Raw genomic sequence first — 16,747 nt, forward strand, 5'->3', positions numbered from 1 at the left:
AACTACTCCATGTGGTAGCAAGTTCCATATTCTAACCACTCTCTGGGTAAAGAGGTTTCTCCTGATATTTATGACCCCTAGTTTTGGACTCTCCCACAAGTGGAAACATATTCTCCACATCTACCTGTTAAACTCCATGAGGTCACCCCTCAGCCTGCTCTTTTCCAGAGAGAAGAGCCCCAGACTGTTCAGTCTTTCCTGATAGTTATAAGCTCTCTGACCTTGTAACTTTTTATGTACCTTAGCCAGTGCTTTTATATCCTTCTTGTGATATCGAACCATAGAATGATACAGCACAGGAGGAGGCCATTCAGCATATTGTGCCTGTACCGGAGACCAGAATTGCACAGTACGCTATGTGTGGTTTAACCAGGGTTCAATACATGTTTACTATAACCTCTATGCTTTTCAATTTTATTTCTCTAGAAATTAATCCCAGTGCTTTCTTTGACATTTTTATGGCTTTGTTAACCTGTGTTGCTACTTTTAATGATTTGTGACTCTGTCCCTAGATCCCTTTTTTCCTCTATCCCATTCAGACTCTATTTTCCAAAGATTACGTACCAAACTTGAAATCCAGAAGCAAGACTAAAACTAAATTTAAAAAGGATTTCTCAGACAAAAATGATGTCCTACATACAATCCTTGTGGCCTTTCTTTGTGAGATTATCAAATTATTGTCAAATTTGATACCCAAAGGCCTGTCTTGTGTGCTCCAAAGTGTCATCGAGGAACATGGGGGCCCAAAGCTATTTCTCTGCTCGCAAGCAATCCCTCCTGTCTGCAGCCAGAGCGCACTTCCCCTTCAGGAGTTCTGGCTGCCTTTAAGTGGTGTCAGTAACACCCAATTCTCCACCTCCCCCAAACAGGCGTGCAGGCAATAAGCAGCATGAGTAGCGTGACTGCATGCTTGACTGACTATAATCAGCTGCCAGCACCAATGTCATGTGCTCTCCTCGCCCAAGTAAACAGATGTGATCAATGCATGCCCTGCACCCCTGCAAGCCCGCTTTCAGCACCATCAAATTTCTAGGTTACCATGTCACTTTTGGATCAATGCACAGCTGAAACTGCTCACATCTGCAAAACAGTGGCAGTATAACTGCAGTCTAAGTAACACTGAAATTTAAATATACTTTTATGCCCATGAAATGCTTTATTAAACAGCTGAATTTGCTGGTCTATCGTAGCTCCGCACCTGCCCGATTCAAAACTGACCACCACATTTAAAATCTACTGAACAAGCACTTAGTAAGAATAAAATAGGTACTCATATACAGCAGGGAAAGACAGCATAAATCAAACTGTGCCACTTTCATTCATCTCCCAAAACCCAGTTCAAGTGAGCTCTCAGAACAGGTTTTTTAGTAGGGCAATAGTAACATGTGGGTGTGTGTTCTGTACAGGGAGCTACAATATAGGTGCAAAGGCTGTAGGTTCCTAACTTTTTCAAGGACAGATATCAAAATAAATGCTGCCTAGCCTGAATCTGAGAGAAAGGAATTAGGGGCAGAGGGGGAAAGATTTAGCAGATGACAACAACTTGCATTTATATAGCACCTTTAACATTTTAAAACCTCCCAAGGTGCGTCACAGGAGCGCTATCAAACAAAATTTGACACCGAACCACATAAGGAGATATTAGGGCAGTTAATCAAAAGCTTGGTCAAAAAGGTAGGTTTTAAGGAGAATTCTAAAGGATAGGAGAGAGGAAGAGATTTTTTTTTTTTTTTTTTTTTAAAGAGAGGGCATTCCAGAGCTTAGGGCCTTGCCAGCTGAAGGTACGACTAATAGTTGAGCGATTAAAATCAGGGATGCTCAAGAGGGCAGATATTTCAGAGGGTTTTATGGCTGGAGGAGGTTAGAGAGATAGGGGAAGGCCATGGACGAATTTGAAAACAAGGATGAGAATTTTAAAATTGAGGCGTTTCCGGACTGGGAACCAATGTAGGTCAGCGAGCACAGGGGTAATGGGACTTGGTGCGAATTAGGATATGGACAGTAGAGTTTTGGATCAGCTCAAGTTTATGGAGGGTGGAAGATGGGAGGCTTACCAGGAGGCTTACCTGGAATGGTCAAGTTTAGAGGTAACAAAGGATTTGATGAGGGTTTCAGCAGCAGAGAGTGGAAGAGGGAGACAGTGCGACATATTAGGGAGACATATTAGGGAGACAGAGAAAGAGTGGGAGGAGAGAGAAAGAGAGCGATCAAGGGACAGGGAGAGAGAAATTGGAAGAGCGATTGGGGAAATGGAGACATTACGAAGACAGAGATCAGTGATAGAAAAGAGTGAGTTTAGGGTAGAGAGGGAGATGGACAATCAGCGAGGTCATGATAACAGAATAAGGAAGTCACAAAGATCAAACGATAAGAGGAATCACTAAGCAATGCCAAGGGAGATCTACTAGTTTATTAATAACTGCAGTAATTAGACAAATAGCCCAATTGTCTTTAGAAACGTGCATGAGTATTGCCTGCCTTACTTATAAGCAAATACACACGTACATATACACATTCTCTCTCTCTAAACAGTAGCTGAATTGTAAAAGTTTCCAGATGTAATTTGTCCTAATTTGTCCAAGGGAAGGCAAAACTTCCTCTCCCTCACAAGACCATCCAGAAAATCCTGGAATGGCAGGCACTCAACAGAATCTGCTCCCTGCCTTTTTTCAGAGAATTCTTCTGGACTCCTGCCAGAGTTTTGCTGGAGGTTCAGCGGAAAATCCCTAAGGAATTTAGGACCAGATTGTACTGATGGCTCTATCTCATGGTTTGGTTGAGCACTGATAAAACATCACTCAATATAGCAACCTATACACACTGTACCAGTTTATCTTGGTAACATACTCAAAAAATTATAAGAGAAGTACAGAGGAGGAAGACCATTCGGCCCAGCAGAATTCATTTATCCGGAGTGATCCTATCTCGCCGACAATATAATCCAATTTTTTTTTTAAGGATTCCAGGATTAATGCCTCCACTATTCAATCCAAAGGTTCATTCCATATGTTGATCACTCTTTGTGTGAAGAAAAATGTCCTTATATCAGTCTTAAAATTGCCATTTACTAGTTTGAACCCTTGTCTCCTGGTTCTAATTATGTTAACATAGAAACATAGAAAATAGGTGCAGGAGTAGGCCATTCAGTCCTTCGAGCCTGCACCGCCATTCAATAAGATCATGGCTGATCATTCACCTCAGTACCCCTTTCCTGCTTTCTCTCCATACCCCTTGATACCTTTAGCCGTAAGAGCCATATCTAACTCCCTCTTGAATATATCCAATGAACTGGCATCAACAACTCTCTGCGGTAGGGAATTCCACAGGTTAACAACTCTCTGTGTGAAGAAGTTTCTCCTCATCTTAGTCCTAAATGGCTTACCCCTTATCCTTAGACTGTGTCCCCTGGTTCTGGACTTCCCCAACATTGGGAATATTCTTCCTGCATCTAACCTGTCCAGCCCCGTCAGAATTTTATGTTTCTATGAGATCCCCTCTCATCCTTCTAAAGTGAATACAGGCCCAGTCGATCCAGTCTCTCCTCATGTCAGTCCTGCCATCCCGAGAATCAGTCTGGTGAACCTTCACTGCACTCCTCAATAGCAAGAACGTCCTTCTTCAGATTAGGAGACCAAAACTGAACACAATATTCCAGGTGAGGCCTCACTAAGGCCCTGTACAACTGTAGTAAGACCTCCCTGCTCCTATACTCAAATCCCCTAGCTATGAAGGCCAACATATCATTTGCCTTCTTCACCGCCTGCTGAACCTGCATGCCAACTTTCAATGACTGATGCACCATGACACCCAGGTCTCGCTGCACCTCCCCTTTTCCTAATCTGCCGCTATTCAGATAATATTCTCCTTCGTGTTTTTGCCATCAAAATGGATAACCTCACATTTATCCACATTATACTGCATCTGCCACGCGTTTGCCCATTCACCTAACCTGTCAAAGTCACCCTGCAGCCTTTTAGCGTCCTCCTCACAGCTCACACTGCCACCCAGCTTAGTGTCATCTGCAAACTTGGAGATATTACATTAAATTCCCTCATCCAAATCATTAATGTATATTGTAAATAGCTGGGGTCCCAGCACTGAGCCCTGCGGTACCCCACTAGTCACTGCCTGCCATTCTGAAAAGGATCCGTTTATCCCGACTCTCTGCTTCCTGTCTGCCAACCAATTCTCTATCCATGTCAGTACATTACCCCCAATACCATGTGCTTTAATTTTGCACACCAATCTCTTGTGTGGGACTTGTCAAAAGCCTTTTGGAAGTCCAAATACACCACAGCCACTGGTTCTCCCTTGTCCACTCTACCAGTTACATCCTCAAAAAATTCTAGAGTATTTTTTTAACAGGATTTTCCTTTCATAAATCCATGCCGACTTGGACTGATCCCGTCACTGTTTTCCAAATGTGCTGCTATTTCATCTTTAATAATTGATTCCAACATTTTCCCCACTACTGATGTCAGGCTAACCGGTCTTTAATTACCCATTTGCTCTCTCCCTCCTTTCTTAAAAAGTGGTGTCACATTAGCTACCCTCCAGTCCATAGGAACTGATCAAGAGTTGATAGACTGTTGGAAAATGATCACCAATGCATCCACTATTTCTAGGGCTACTTCCTTAAGTACTCTGGGATGCAGACTATCAGGCCCTGGGGATTTATTGGCCTTCAATCCCATCAATTTTCCTAATTTAATTTAAATTTTAATGTTTAATTTAAAGTAATAAGCTGGATTAACTTTTTCTATAACCTTAACAATCTTATGTACCTGTGTATTAAGATCATCTCTCAGATGCCTTCTTTCTAGGCTGAAAAGTCCAAGTTTCTCCAGTCTTTTCTCGTAACTCATATAACACTGAGGGGCAGTCTTGGAACTTTTCTCTGCAATGTCTCCTGCTTGTGACCAAAGCACTATAAAGTTTGAGCATTACCTTCTCTGCCCTATAATCTGCTGTTTTGGCTATGTAGAATATAGGACAGGATTTCTGGGCTGAACCTTACCCCCCCAGAATGGGTGGGTTAGGGTTGGGTGAGAAGTTAAAACTTTAAAAATCTCCAACCCAACCACTTCCGGGTTTTTACAGAGGCGGTATGTGCAGCGGGAAGCCAATCCACTCCCAGAAGGCGGGTTGGGAATTTAAATATTATAATGCGGCAGGCTGCCTCTGACTTAACCTTGGCCAGCTGGGTTTCCCAAGCCTCGAGAAACCCAGCAGCTGAAGGGAGGCAAGGGCAGCTTCGGAGAAGTTAGTCCACCTCCCCCCCTCCCCCCGCACCCCTCTCCATGGGTCAGGGGATCGGACCCCCCAGTACAAATCGGAGCCACCCCATGCTCCCACTAGCAGCAGCAGGTGACTTACCTGTGGCTGCAGCCTGCTCCGGAATGTTCCCTGCCCACCTGGAAGACAAGCCTGTCAATCAGGCTGGCTTCTGGGTGGGGATCATCTCAAGAAAACCTATGCACTTTGTGGTGTCAAACTCCACATATATATCTTCTAAAAGTTAAGTATCCTGGAATATTTAGTTCCCAATCTTGGTCATTTTGCAACCACGTCTCCGTAATGGTTATTAGATCAAACCTATTAATTTCTAGCAGCGCATTAATTCATCTATTTTCTTGCAAATGCTTCATGCATTCAGATAGAGCCTTTAGCTTTGACATTTTTCTATTTTTTCCTGATGTCACCTTAGTCAATGATGCCCGATTACCTTTGTTACTCTCTCTGTCCCTTCCTGACCCACTCTGCTTATTTTTACGTAAAACTCTGCTCTAGAGCCTTGACATTTCTCTTGCTGCTTTTAAATGTATTCTTTCCTGAATCCTCCCACCCCCCCACCTCCTTACGTTAGTTTAAAGCCCTGTCTACTGCCTTAGTTATTCGATTCGCCAGGACACTGGTTGCAGCCCGGTTTAAGTGGAGCCGGTCCCTATGGAACAGCTCCCTCTTTCCCCGGGAAAGTAGTCATTCAGAATATTTGCTATTTTAAGCTGATCTCAGTTTCAAGCACATTTATGTCTTTTTCTAACTTCTGTCCAGTTTAATCTTTTTCTAACTTCTGTCATTACCATTTCAATTTGGCCCATCATCCCTTTTGTCTCTCTAATCTCTCCTGCCTTCCACCCTATCACAGACCTTCCCTTTTATTCTTCCCCTCCCCCCTTCAGTGCTCTTTTCGAATATTCGGCAGTTCTGACGAAGGATCGCCAGCCCGAAACGTTAACTTTGTTTTTCTCTCCACAGATGCTGCCGGACCCGGTGAGATTTACAGCATTCCCTGTTTTTATTTCAGATTCCAGCATCTGCAGTATTTTGCTTTTATATATATCTTTTATGGTTTTCACCTCTTCTCCAACTGTACTCCCGCTGTTGTATGATCTCCTTTTAAAATTTGAAAATATTTAAACAACTGAATTTTTGGTTCTGACTAGAATATTATAATCAAAATAATCAAATTCTCGATCGTGGTTATGATGAGTGATTTGCTGCTGCTCAGATATCACCAGTTTCACTGCCTCTGGGACTTAGTATACAAAATTACAGTACTCGGACAGTAAATTGCACAGGATACAATAGCCTAATGTTATGGTACTGGATTAGCAACCCAGAGTTCATGAGTACAAATCCCAGCACCTCAAGTTAGGAAATTGAATTTAATAAATCTGGTAATTTGTGGGACGGCACCAGAAAAAAAAAATCAAGAAAGCTGCCAGATTATCATTTTCAAAAATCCAACTGGTTCACGGATGTCCTTCAGGAAGGGAACCCACCACCCCTACCTGGCCTGGTCTATATGCGACTTCAGTCTCACACTACTGCCTTTCACATCTCAAGTACAAATATTTTTTTTTTAATTGCGCTATATGTGGCAAATATAAAATTTCATAGTATTTGTCGTGGGATGTCACACTGCCAAATCACTGATCAGGGTTACTTCATGAGAAATGCATTTACAATTTTGCTACATGTAATGTACATCAGAAGTCTTACCTGAAGGTGTATTTTAGACATTGACAATTTAGAGACAGGACCCCGTATCTAGTAATATAGCTAGACTAGAGCGAAAAGAAAATTAAAAAGCAGAAGCATCTATCAATATCACTGAATTTCTAGCATTTGGGGTCTACATATATTTTGGCAGAATATTTGAAACAAAAGCACCACAAGGCAACTGCAGAAAGACAACAAGCACCAAAATCCCTTTATTCCCCAGATAGTAAGTTCCTAGGGCTAGAACCTCCACTTTTGTGTTTATCACCTAAAAATGGGCAATATTTCCGGCATGGGCGGTGAAAAAGGGTTTTCAGATCGCCGGCTTCTTGCCCATTCTCAAAGCACCTAGTCTCCATTTTTGAAAATGGGTGTTACCGCGATCGATATGAAATGGGCGTTAGCGTTAAATTTTTTTGACCTTCTGCCGCATAGTGTCGCCGTCCTTAGCAACGGCATGACAACGCTCGATTCCCGTGATTCAGGAGGTCAAGGGTCATCATGACATGCACAGAAGAGGAGACAGAGAGAGAGGGAGCTCAGAGGCACTGAAAGCGTGTGTGGGTGTGGTGTGTGCTTGTCTGGCTGTTGTGGGAGGCACGAGGGAGATCCACCAGCAGCAAAAAGCCTACTAAGCACCAAGAACATAGTTGGCACCGAGTTTTTGTCCACAAATAAGAAATAACATGGAAGGGATGGAGGAGGCCCTGGGGCTGGTAGCCAGGAACACTGGTGGCAGAAGACTCGCAGTGAGCGCGGCACTGCACCCCAAGGTGCCACACCCCCATCGCCAACCACACGAGAGCCAGCAACAACATCTTGCTTCTGGCTCGGAGCACATTCCCACCTCGGGACCGTCCTCTCCCGTATCCGTCCAAGCAGCGTTTTAGCCGTCCCCCTGCCAATGAAGTATCGCCTGAGGAGCTCCTCGGCCAGGCGGCTTGGAGTCAGGAGGGGAAGGGGTAGAGGTGGGGAGGATAAGCCGGGGAGGGGGGGTGGTTGGTTTGTACAGAAATACTGATGATTTCAGACTAATGTTAGGTTTAAATGTTTTTTATTTAACAAAACCTTGTAACGCATTGGCTCAGATAGTTGCACCATTACACGCTCATGATTCATTAATATAAAAGGGTATAATTACACTTAACTTCAATCAACTTAAACTGTCACCAAGGTGATGCCCACCATTGATGTATGACCTGCACACCTAGCAGTGTGTCAGCCTTGTAAATAACACCAACAGTCTTTCAGTCAAAGCGATCATTGATGAGCTCCTGACGTAAGGCTCTTGCAGCTATCATGTCACCACAGGCCCTTTCATGCGGTCTACAGTGGGGCGAGGGCATAGCTTCAGCATTAGCCTGATTGTCTGAGCCGATGTCAGCATCCACCTTCTCATCCTCCTCTTCCTCGCTCTCGTGAGGTGGACTGTCAGACTCATCAGGCAATTCTTGTCCCCTCCTAATAGCCAAGTTGTGCTGCATGGAGCACACCACGAACTGAGCTACCTGCTCAGGGTGGTATTGCAGCTTGCATCCTGCGTGGTCCAGGCATCTAAAGCGCTGCTTCAGCACGTCAATAGTTTTCTCCAAGATATTGCGAGTTGCTCTGTGGCTCTTGTTGTATCGCACCTCGGCTTTGGTGTGGGTGTCACGCAGGGGGGGTCATCAGCCAGCTGGTGAGGCCATATTCTTTGTCACCAAGCATCCAGCATTGACCTTGTGGCTGATTATCTGACTTGTTTAACACAGTGCTCTCATGGATGCTGCCCGGAAATTGAGCATTCACGGCCAGTAAAATTTGCTGGTGGTCGACAACGAGTTGGACATTCTGGGAGTGGAATCCCTTGCGGTTCCTGAAAACCTCTGCATCCTGAAAAGGTGCCCACATCGCGATGTGCATACAGTCTATTGCTCCCTGCACCTTGGGGAAGTTTGCAATTCTGTAGAATCCTAGAGCCCTCTCACTCTGTGCCTCCCTGGTCATACGGAAGACGACCGAGTCCCCCCTGCATGCGTACAGGGCTTCAGTGACCTGTCTAATGCAGCGATGTGTGGCATGCTGAGAAAGTCCGCAAATATCTCCAGCTGTGGCCTGAAAAGAACCCGAGGTGTAGAACGACAGTGCCGCGGTGACTTTGACCTCGACAGACAGTGCAGTACTGATGGTGCTGGCAGGCTGCAGATTGGCCCTTATCAGCTGGCATACCTCAGTGATAACCTCTTTGTGGAAGCAGTCTCCGAAGGTAGGTGGTGTCGGGCAAGTCGAGGTAAGAATGCTTCTCCTTGTACTTGTGAGGGATGTAACATCTGGTCCTCCTCATCTGTCTGTCACGTCTTACATTGGACATATAATGCAGTGGAGCGTTCCTTCGGCAATCTCGAGTCTGCTGCATGTAATTGGTTACCAAGAGAGGGTGAGAAAGGACAGGCCCCATTGCAGTAGCTCTCTATTTTCCACCGATTGGTCACAAACAAGGAACGGCCCGACGAAGACACCTTTCAATTCCAATCGGTCAGAGTGTGGTCAAGATGTTTGTAAGAGTGTTCACATCAACTCCAACGACCTACAGAGTACATCCGAACTCCGCCAACGTTGAAGCACAGCAGCCTTTTAAAGGATGCGACATGTGATCTAGAACATGGCGTCCATGTGTGCGAGGTGGGCGATCTCCTGGCCGCTAGTTTCAGTAAATATGCTCTTTACGACAAAAAAAAGTGAGCGGGCGGTATTATTGAATCTCGGCGTTAAATCAGTGCGGAAATTAATGCTGGGCGATTTTATGGGCATTGATTTTGCCCATTCTACTGATTCCGCCCAACAAAACTGGGCGGACGGTAATATTTTTTCCTGGCGTTATGCACACGGGGAAAGTAACGCTCGGCGATAAGTTTCCTAAAAATGCCCGTCAATTTCCATTCTGTGCCAAAATGGGCGATATATAGGCGTTATACGTCATTTCAGCGGTAAAATGGGCGTTAAGCATGCAAAAAAAGTGGAGGTTCTAGCCCATGATCTCAATCAAACCAACAGAAAGACTGCAAGAGTTTTTTAAAACTGAAGCTTGGCATTACCCAATACCTCCTGATTTACTTTATCTCTTTGAATCTTTTGAATCTTGTTGCACTATGGGCTTTGGTCATTAAATTTAGCAATAAAAAAAAAGAGAATGGCACATAACACAAAGAGTACCTATAAAAGCAAAAAGAAATAAGCTTTCAAAACAAAATCAAAACTGAAATAAATGTCTGGTTAAATTGCCTCCAAGACGTTTTTGCATTCTTACATAATGTAAACATAGCATCTACCCAGCCAGATGGGTGGCTAAAACGTGAAGAATTGGTCAATTAAATGATCATTCACTCCGGTATAAAATATGCATTACAACACACTTATCATTTTTACACTCTCAAAACAGTACATTATCACACGTTCTAAATATACATCTAATTTCAAGAATACAGGACTCAATTATGGTTGTAATTAAATCTTTTATATTGTATGTTTTATGCAGGAATATAAGACAAAAAGTTGACTGTACTTCATTGTTATAGACCACTTTGGTGTAGGAAAGTACCCACTATTACATGGCTAATTTAACTTATTCTTAGATATAGACAGTGTGTGGGTTGGGTCTTAAGCATAGACCTAGAAAACACAAGAACATTAACAAGTCTCAAAAGAGACTAGGGATCAGAAATAAAACCTCTAGAATTGTGAACATGCAGAAGAAAATCCCAGCAAAAGCAGTTGAAGGTGTGTGGATTAACAAAATAAAACTGTCTAGTTTAGAATAAGAGTTAAGTTAACAGGGATATGTATATGCAGATGTAATCAAATATTCCATGTGAACAACGGTCTCAGTCCTCTTAAAACCAAGAAAGTCATTTTTTTTAAAGCAAGTGGCTAGGTTTGAACAGTGAAGATAGGGGATAGATACTCTGGAATTCCACTTGATTATCAAGACCAAGCAAAGATTATTGGGAACTTCCCCTTAAGGAATTAATTATGCAGGGTACAATATAGGAAAGGGTACATTGCACATAGTCCATGTAAGGAGTGGGCTTGATCATTTGAGTGTCTTTTTCTCATTCCATGCTTTAAGTTCTTATTATGACCACATATATGCACATTTTTTTTTAACCATCAGTTAACTTCCATTCCCACCTTTTTGCCAACTGATTCATTGATTTAATGAGCCTACCTATATTCCATAACAATAACCAAATTTTCATAACTGTTCACCTGATGAATATGGACAACATTCAAACATATATTTTTCTTGTTTCTCACCATTTTTTTCTTTTTCCTTCCTCTCCTGAAGGCACTTGCTCTATGGTGGGCTATACTTCAGAAATCAGGCACCCACGCAAATATATAACCCAAATGATTATTATTGATGTGTAAACTTTGACAGCAAGCATTGGCAGGCTATTTAACAGCGAGGGGCTTCACAATTGAGCTACATGTACTTGCCAGCAGGGTCACAACAGTAAACAGAAGTAGGAACTTTGGCTGATTCTTCCCCACTACTTAGGTGTTGATGCCAACTGCAGTGTCCTAATCACTGCCCTATCTGAGATCAGCTATTAGAACAATTTAAGCATGTGGATCTAAAGGAAATGTATCAGAGCATTTTCTGTTTAGAACATTTTCTCTCCGTGTTGACCATATCCTCCACAAGTAAATCATGGATTTCTTTATTAATGCCTCTTTGAAATTTTGTAGCATTATTGTGGGGGAATTTTAACCTCAGCCGGCTGTCAGAAACCGGGTAGGTTGACAGTTAAAATGCTCTGGTTTACTTCCGCGCCTGGATCCCGTCGAGATTTACTCTTCTGAGTAATTGGCAAAGACACTTTTAAAAAATATGCTAATTGGGGTCCGATGACATCAATTGAACCCCGATGGCATTTTAACTCAGGCCTGAGCAGGAACGCCATTGAGGCTTTCCTGTCAGGCTGAAGCAAATCAGAAGAGGATCAGGAGACTGTCCAGGATGCACAAGAAAAGTTTAGGCCTCCCATATCCCAGGCTCCCTCCCACTACCACCTCCCCCTCATTTCCTCCTGCAAGAACCTCTCAGAACCCCCTTCCCTATCGTCATGCCGGCGGACAGACATGGCCGGCCTATTTTCATCAGGCCGCCAACCGCATTCTGCCTGAATTGGTAGCATGGTTCAAAAGGCAAAGCAGTTAAAATCACCATGGCCTCAAGCTATCACAGGCAGGTGGAAAACTTCATGACACCCACGTTTCCCCACTGGGAGTTAAAATTGACCTTATGCTGTTTGAGTAACCCGAGACAAGGGTCAATTTTTCTCCTTTATCATGTTATCATTGTTACCATCCTTCAGCATTTCATGTAGCAAGCTAATTGCAAATTAACCCAAACTCAAATTACCACCAGGTTAAGTAAGTATGTTATATGACGACAATCAAAGGGCTCAGACTTGTAACATTCTCTTCTCCTGTTTATATAAATGAATGACTCCCAAACATAAAAATCACTATATACATTTATTAGGCCCAAGTTTCCACATGATTCACGCCTGATTTTTTAGGAGCAACTGGTGGAGAACGGACTATTTTAGAAATCGCAATTCTCCACATTTTTTTTTCTGCAGTTCTAGTCAGGTAGAACAGTTCTAGTTTAGAACAGAATTTTTTCTTCAAAAGGGGGCGTGTACGGCCACTGACGCCTGATTTGAAAGTTTCCACAGTGAAAACGTACTCCAAACTAAAGTAGAATGGAGCCAGTGAAGATTTTTGTAGAACTGAAAAAACCTGTTCTACACATTAAAAAATCATGCGCAGGTTACAAATTAGGCGTCCAGAACGAGGTGGGGGGGAGGGAACTCATTAAATTCGACAATAAATCCTTATTTATACTTCTACAAATATTATACAAATAAATCCAACCTGAATAAACATTTATAAGCCAAGAAAAGATTAAATAAACCATCTTCCTACCTGTGTGAAAGTGCTTCAGCCAGGGAGAATTCTGCAGCCGTTCGTGCCGCTGAACGGGAGGGAGAGAGAGAGAGAGAGAGAGAGAGAGAGAGAGGGAGAAAGAGAGGGAGGGAGAGGGAGAGAGAGAGGGGGGGGATGGAGGGAGAGAGAGAGAGAGAGAGAGAGAGAGAGAGAGAGAGAGAGAGAGAGGGAGGGAGAGAGAGAGAGAGAGGGGGGGATGGAGGGAGAGAGAGAGAGAGAGAGGGAGAGGGGGGGAGGGAGGGAGGGAGAGAGAGAGGGAGGGAGAGCGGGGGGAGGGAGGGAGAGAGAGGGGGAGGGAGGGAGGGAGAGGGGGGGAGAGAGGGGGGGGGGGCGTCGGGTCGGGGAACAGGAGCGGGTCTCGGGTCGGTGCGGGGAGCGGGTGTCGGGTCTGGTCGGCGGGGGGGGGGGGGGGGGGGGGGGGGCGGGTGTCGGGTCTGGTCGGGCGGGGAGCAGGAGCTGGCCGTGGGAGGAGCCTTATTCACGCAGCCCCAGTGAGGCCATTGGGCCAGGGCTAGGGGCTGTGTGCTTCGGGCCCCTCCCACACAGTTCGGCGCCTGGAGCTACTGCACTTGCGTGCCCACTGTAGCGCGCATGTGCAGAGGTCCCGGCACTGTTTTCAGCGCAGGGACCTGGCTCCGCCCCCCCACAGCTCGTGCTGCGCTGCGCCGAGGGCCAGAGGACCTGTAAGTCGGTGGAGAATACCGAGGATTTTTTTAGGCGCCGTTTTAGGCGCGAAAAACGGGCGCCCAGCTCGGAGGGCCGCCCGTTTTTTTTCTTGTGGAAACTTGGGCCCATAAATTCTACATCTCCTCACTGCACAAAAGGGCATGTAATTAGTATGATACTACATACCAGTCGCTCCTTTTTCTTGTATTGCTGTTCTGGAAGGGAATTCAGTCTTTGGTGTCCTCAGCCGTCTGCTTCTTCTTTCCGCATCATGTCCTTTGGATGAACAGACATCTTCTTCACTATCTCTCAGACTCACTTCGAGACTGCTTGACCGTCTTTTGGATCCCTGCAATTTAGATTCCACTACTGTCAAGTTTACTTTATGTACAATTGTTCCTTTCAAGTGTGTATCAGGTATACCTATGAATCTAATTTATTTTATTGTCACTTAAAATTTACTTCTGTATTTTATTACCCCCCCCCCCCCGCACACACAAAAAAAAAAAAACAAAATAATGAGTTAACACGTAAGAACATAAAGAATATGGCTGAGGTGGCTGCTTCCTCTGCTCCATTTACTATCATCATACTGAGGACTGCAGTTCTTAAAGTGGCCCAGCTGTCTACCAAAACATAGAGGGAGTGCAGCACTGTCTCACACTACCGGTGCTGATCAACTATGAATCCTTTCACCTCTTATTCTCCTATTTCTGATTGTTTCTTTTTATTTCCAGTTCCATCATGGCACTGGCGAAAAACATCTCAATCAGGGTTGTGTTTTCTACATGAATAGAAAGAAAAGCTAAGGATGATTAGAAAGAAAGAACTAGTTCTCTATTGTGTACTAAGGATGTCACTAAACACTTCATATCCACTGAATTTTCTGTAAGTTCAGTCACTGTAAGCTAATTTGTTTTGATGTTGTTGGTTGAGAGAGAAAAATTATAGCCAGGAAAACTCCTTGTTCTTCAAATAGTGCAATGGGATATCTTATGTCCATCTGAACAATAAGTTAGGGCTTTGGTTTAATATCTCATCTGAAAAACGGCACCCCCAACAATGCAGTCGTTCAGTACTGTACTGAAGTATCAGCTTAGATTATGCACTTAAGTCCTGGAGTGAGCTTGAACCAATGACTATATGAGTCAGAGGTGAGATTCATACCGTCAGACCCAAGCTGACACTTAGTGGTTGAAATCTGCCAACTCTGCCATCCTCGGAGGAGAGTTACAGTCCACCTCAGACCTACATGGCTATTCACTTAATCACCACTGATTCTCACGAGTGATTCTTGGCAAGGGCGAAAGGCAGGATGGAGATTATAATTGCACCCTTAGCTTGACCTCATCAATAGGGAATATCATGCCTTTAATGTGGGAAAATGTCCCAAGTTGCTTCAACACATAAATAAGACCAACATTGACAATGAGCCAAAGAAGATTAGGATGGGTAACTAAAAGCTTGGTCAAAGAGGTAAGTTTTAAGGAGGGTCTTAAAAGGGAGAAATTCCAGAGCTTAAAGGTCCTAGACGACTGAAATCACGGTTTTGGGATGGGAGAAGGGAGTGGGGGATGCACGAGAGTCCATAGTTGGAAAAACAGAGTTCTTCGATGGAAGGTTTATGGCTGAAGAAGGTTACAGAGATAGGTAGGGGTGAAGCCATGGAAGGATTTTAACAAAAGGATGAGAATTTTAAAATTGAGGTCTTGGTGGATCGAGGGGGCTAATGTAGGTCAGCGAGCACAGGGATGGTGGTTGTGCAGGACTTAGTGTGGGTGGAAATACGGGCAGCAGAGTTTTGGTTGAGCTCAAGTTTATGGAGGGTAGAAGATGGGGGCCGGCCATTGGAATAGTCGAGTCTGGAGGTAATAGAAGCAAGGATGTGTTAAGCAACAGATAAACTGAGGCAGGAGCGGAAATGGACGATATTACGGAGGTGGAAGTAGACGGTGTTTGTGATGGACAGGATATGGGATCAGAAGCTCAGCTGAAGGTCAAATAGAATGCCTCGGTTGCAAGCTGTCTGGTTCAGCCTGGGAACAGAATTTGTGGCGGGGCCAAAGACAATGGTTTTGGTCTTCCCAAAGTTTAATTGAAGAAAATTTCTGCTCATCCGGGATTGGATGTTGAATAAGCAGTCTGAAAACACAGAGACATTAGAGGGGTCGAGAGATGTGGTGATGAGGTAGAACTGGGTGTTGTCAGTGTTCTCTGGCTACGACTGGGTCAACCAAGACAAAGGTTGCAGAGAGATCGACAAGGATAAGGGAGGATAGTGCGCCATGGTCAGAGTTACAGAGGGTGTCATTTGCGACTTTGATTGTGACAGAGTTGCGACAGAACTGTGGCAACATGGAAACCTGATTGGAGAGGTTCTAACATCGGGAGGGGTCAAGATTGTTTTTTTTGAGGAGGGACTTGATGATGAATTTGAAAGGGAGGGGTCAGTACATAAGGAGAGAGAACCGTATCAGCTAGCATCAGGGCCCCATTAGGGCCTTCTTCTCGCTAAATTATGAACTAAGCTCAGCTTCTTTCACAATCTCTAAAGGTGGAAGAGAGCAGAGTCTAGATTTTTTAATTGGCACTATGTTAATGCTAACAGTGATAAATTTAAAATAGATGGGCTACCGATGGCATTAAAATATCACCAGTCAGAAAATCTAAGCTCACATGCCCAAAACTGAGAGGTTTTACCTTTTGAAACAATTATCTTCTGAGATCTCAGTTGTTCAGAGTTAGTCCAGCATTTTTCACAGTCCACTATCTAGTGTCTATGATGGGATGGGATCAGGGCAAGGAAATTTTAATAACTCAGTTTTAAAGGACATGAGGTATTTAGACTTATATTGGTTAATCTTGCGCTTATCAAGGTATAGCATATTAGCGCTGGGAAATAGAACACTTTTCATTTCAGGTACAGTGTCAGTATCGAGGATTCCCACATCTGATACAGCGCAGTAAAGCTCCATAAACTCTGCCCAAGTACTAACATCACACTGCAGTACACCATGCCATTTTTTTCAATTTCCTACACCAGCAATCTTCTGCCCTCTCACAGTGAGATTGCAAATTTAGT

At 44.0% G+C, this 16,747-nt stretch overlaps 1 protein-coding gene across 9 annotated transcripts in view; it reads right to left on the reverse strand.

Moving 5' to 3' along the window:
- LOC139265520 (BCL-6 corepressor-like protein 1) overlaps positions 1-16,747 on the reverse strand; it is a 342,936-nt gene that overhangs the window by 69,133 nt on the left and 257,056 nt on the right. For all 9 annotated transcript variants that reach the window (XM_070882537.1, XM_070882538.1, XM_070882542.1 and 6 more), the window contains one exon: positions 13,852-14,014. In XM_070882537.1, the coding sequence (XP_070738638.1) occupies positions 13,852-14,014 (163 nt within the window). The remainder of the gene's footprint in view (positions 1-13,851; positions 14,015-16,747) is intronic.

Source organism: Pristiophorus japonicus, chromosome 6, assembly GCF_044704955.1.
Source record: "Pristiophorus japonicus isolate sPriJap1 chromosome 6, sPriJap1.hap1, whole genome shotgun sequence".
Classification (NCBI taxonomy): Eukaryota; Metazoa; Chordata; class Chondrichthyes; family Pristiophoridae; genus Pristiophorus; species Pristiophorus japonicus.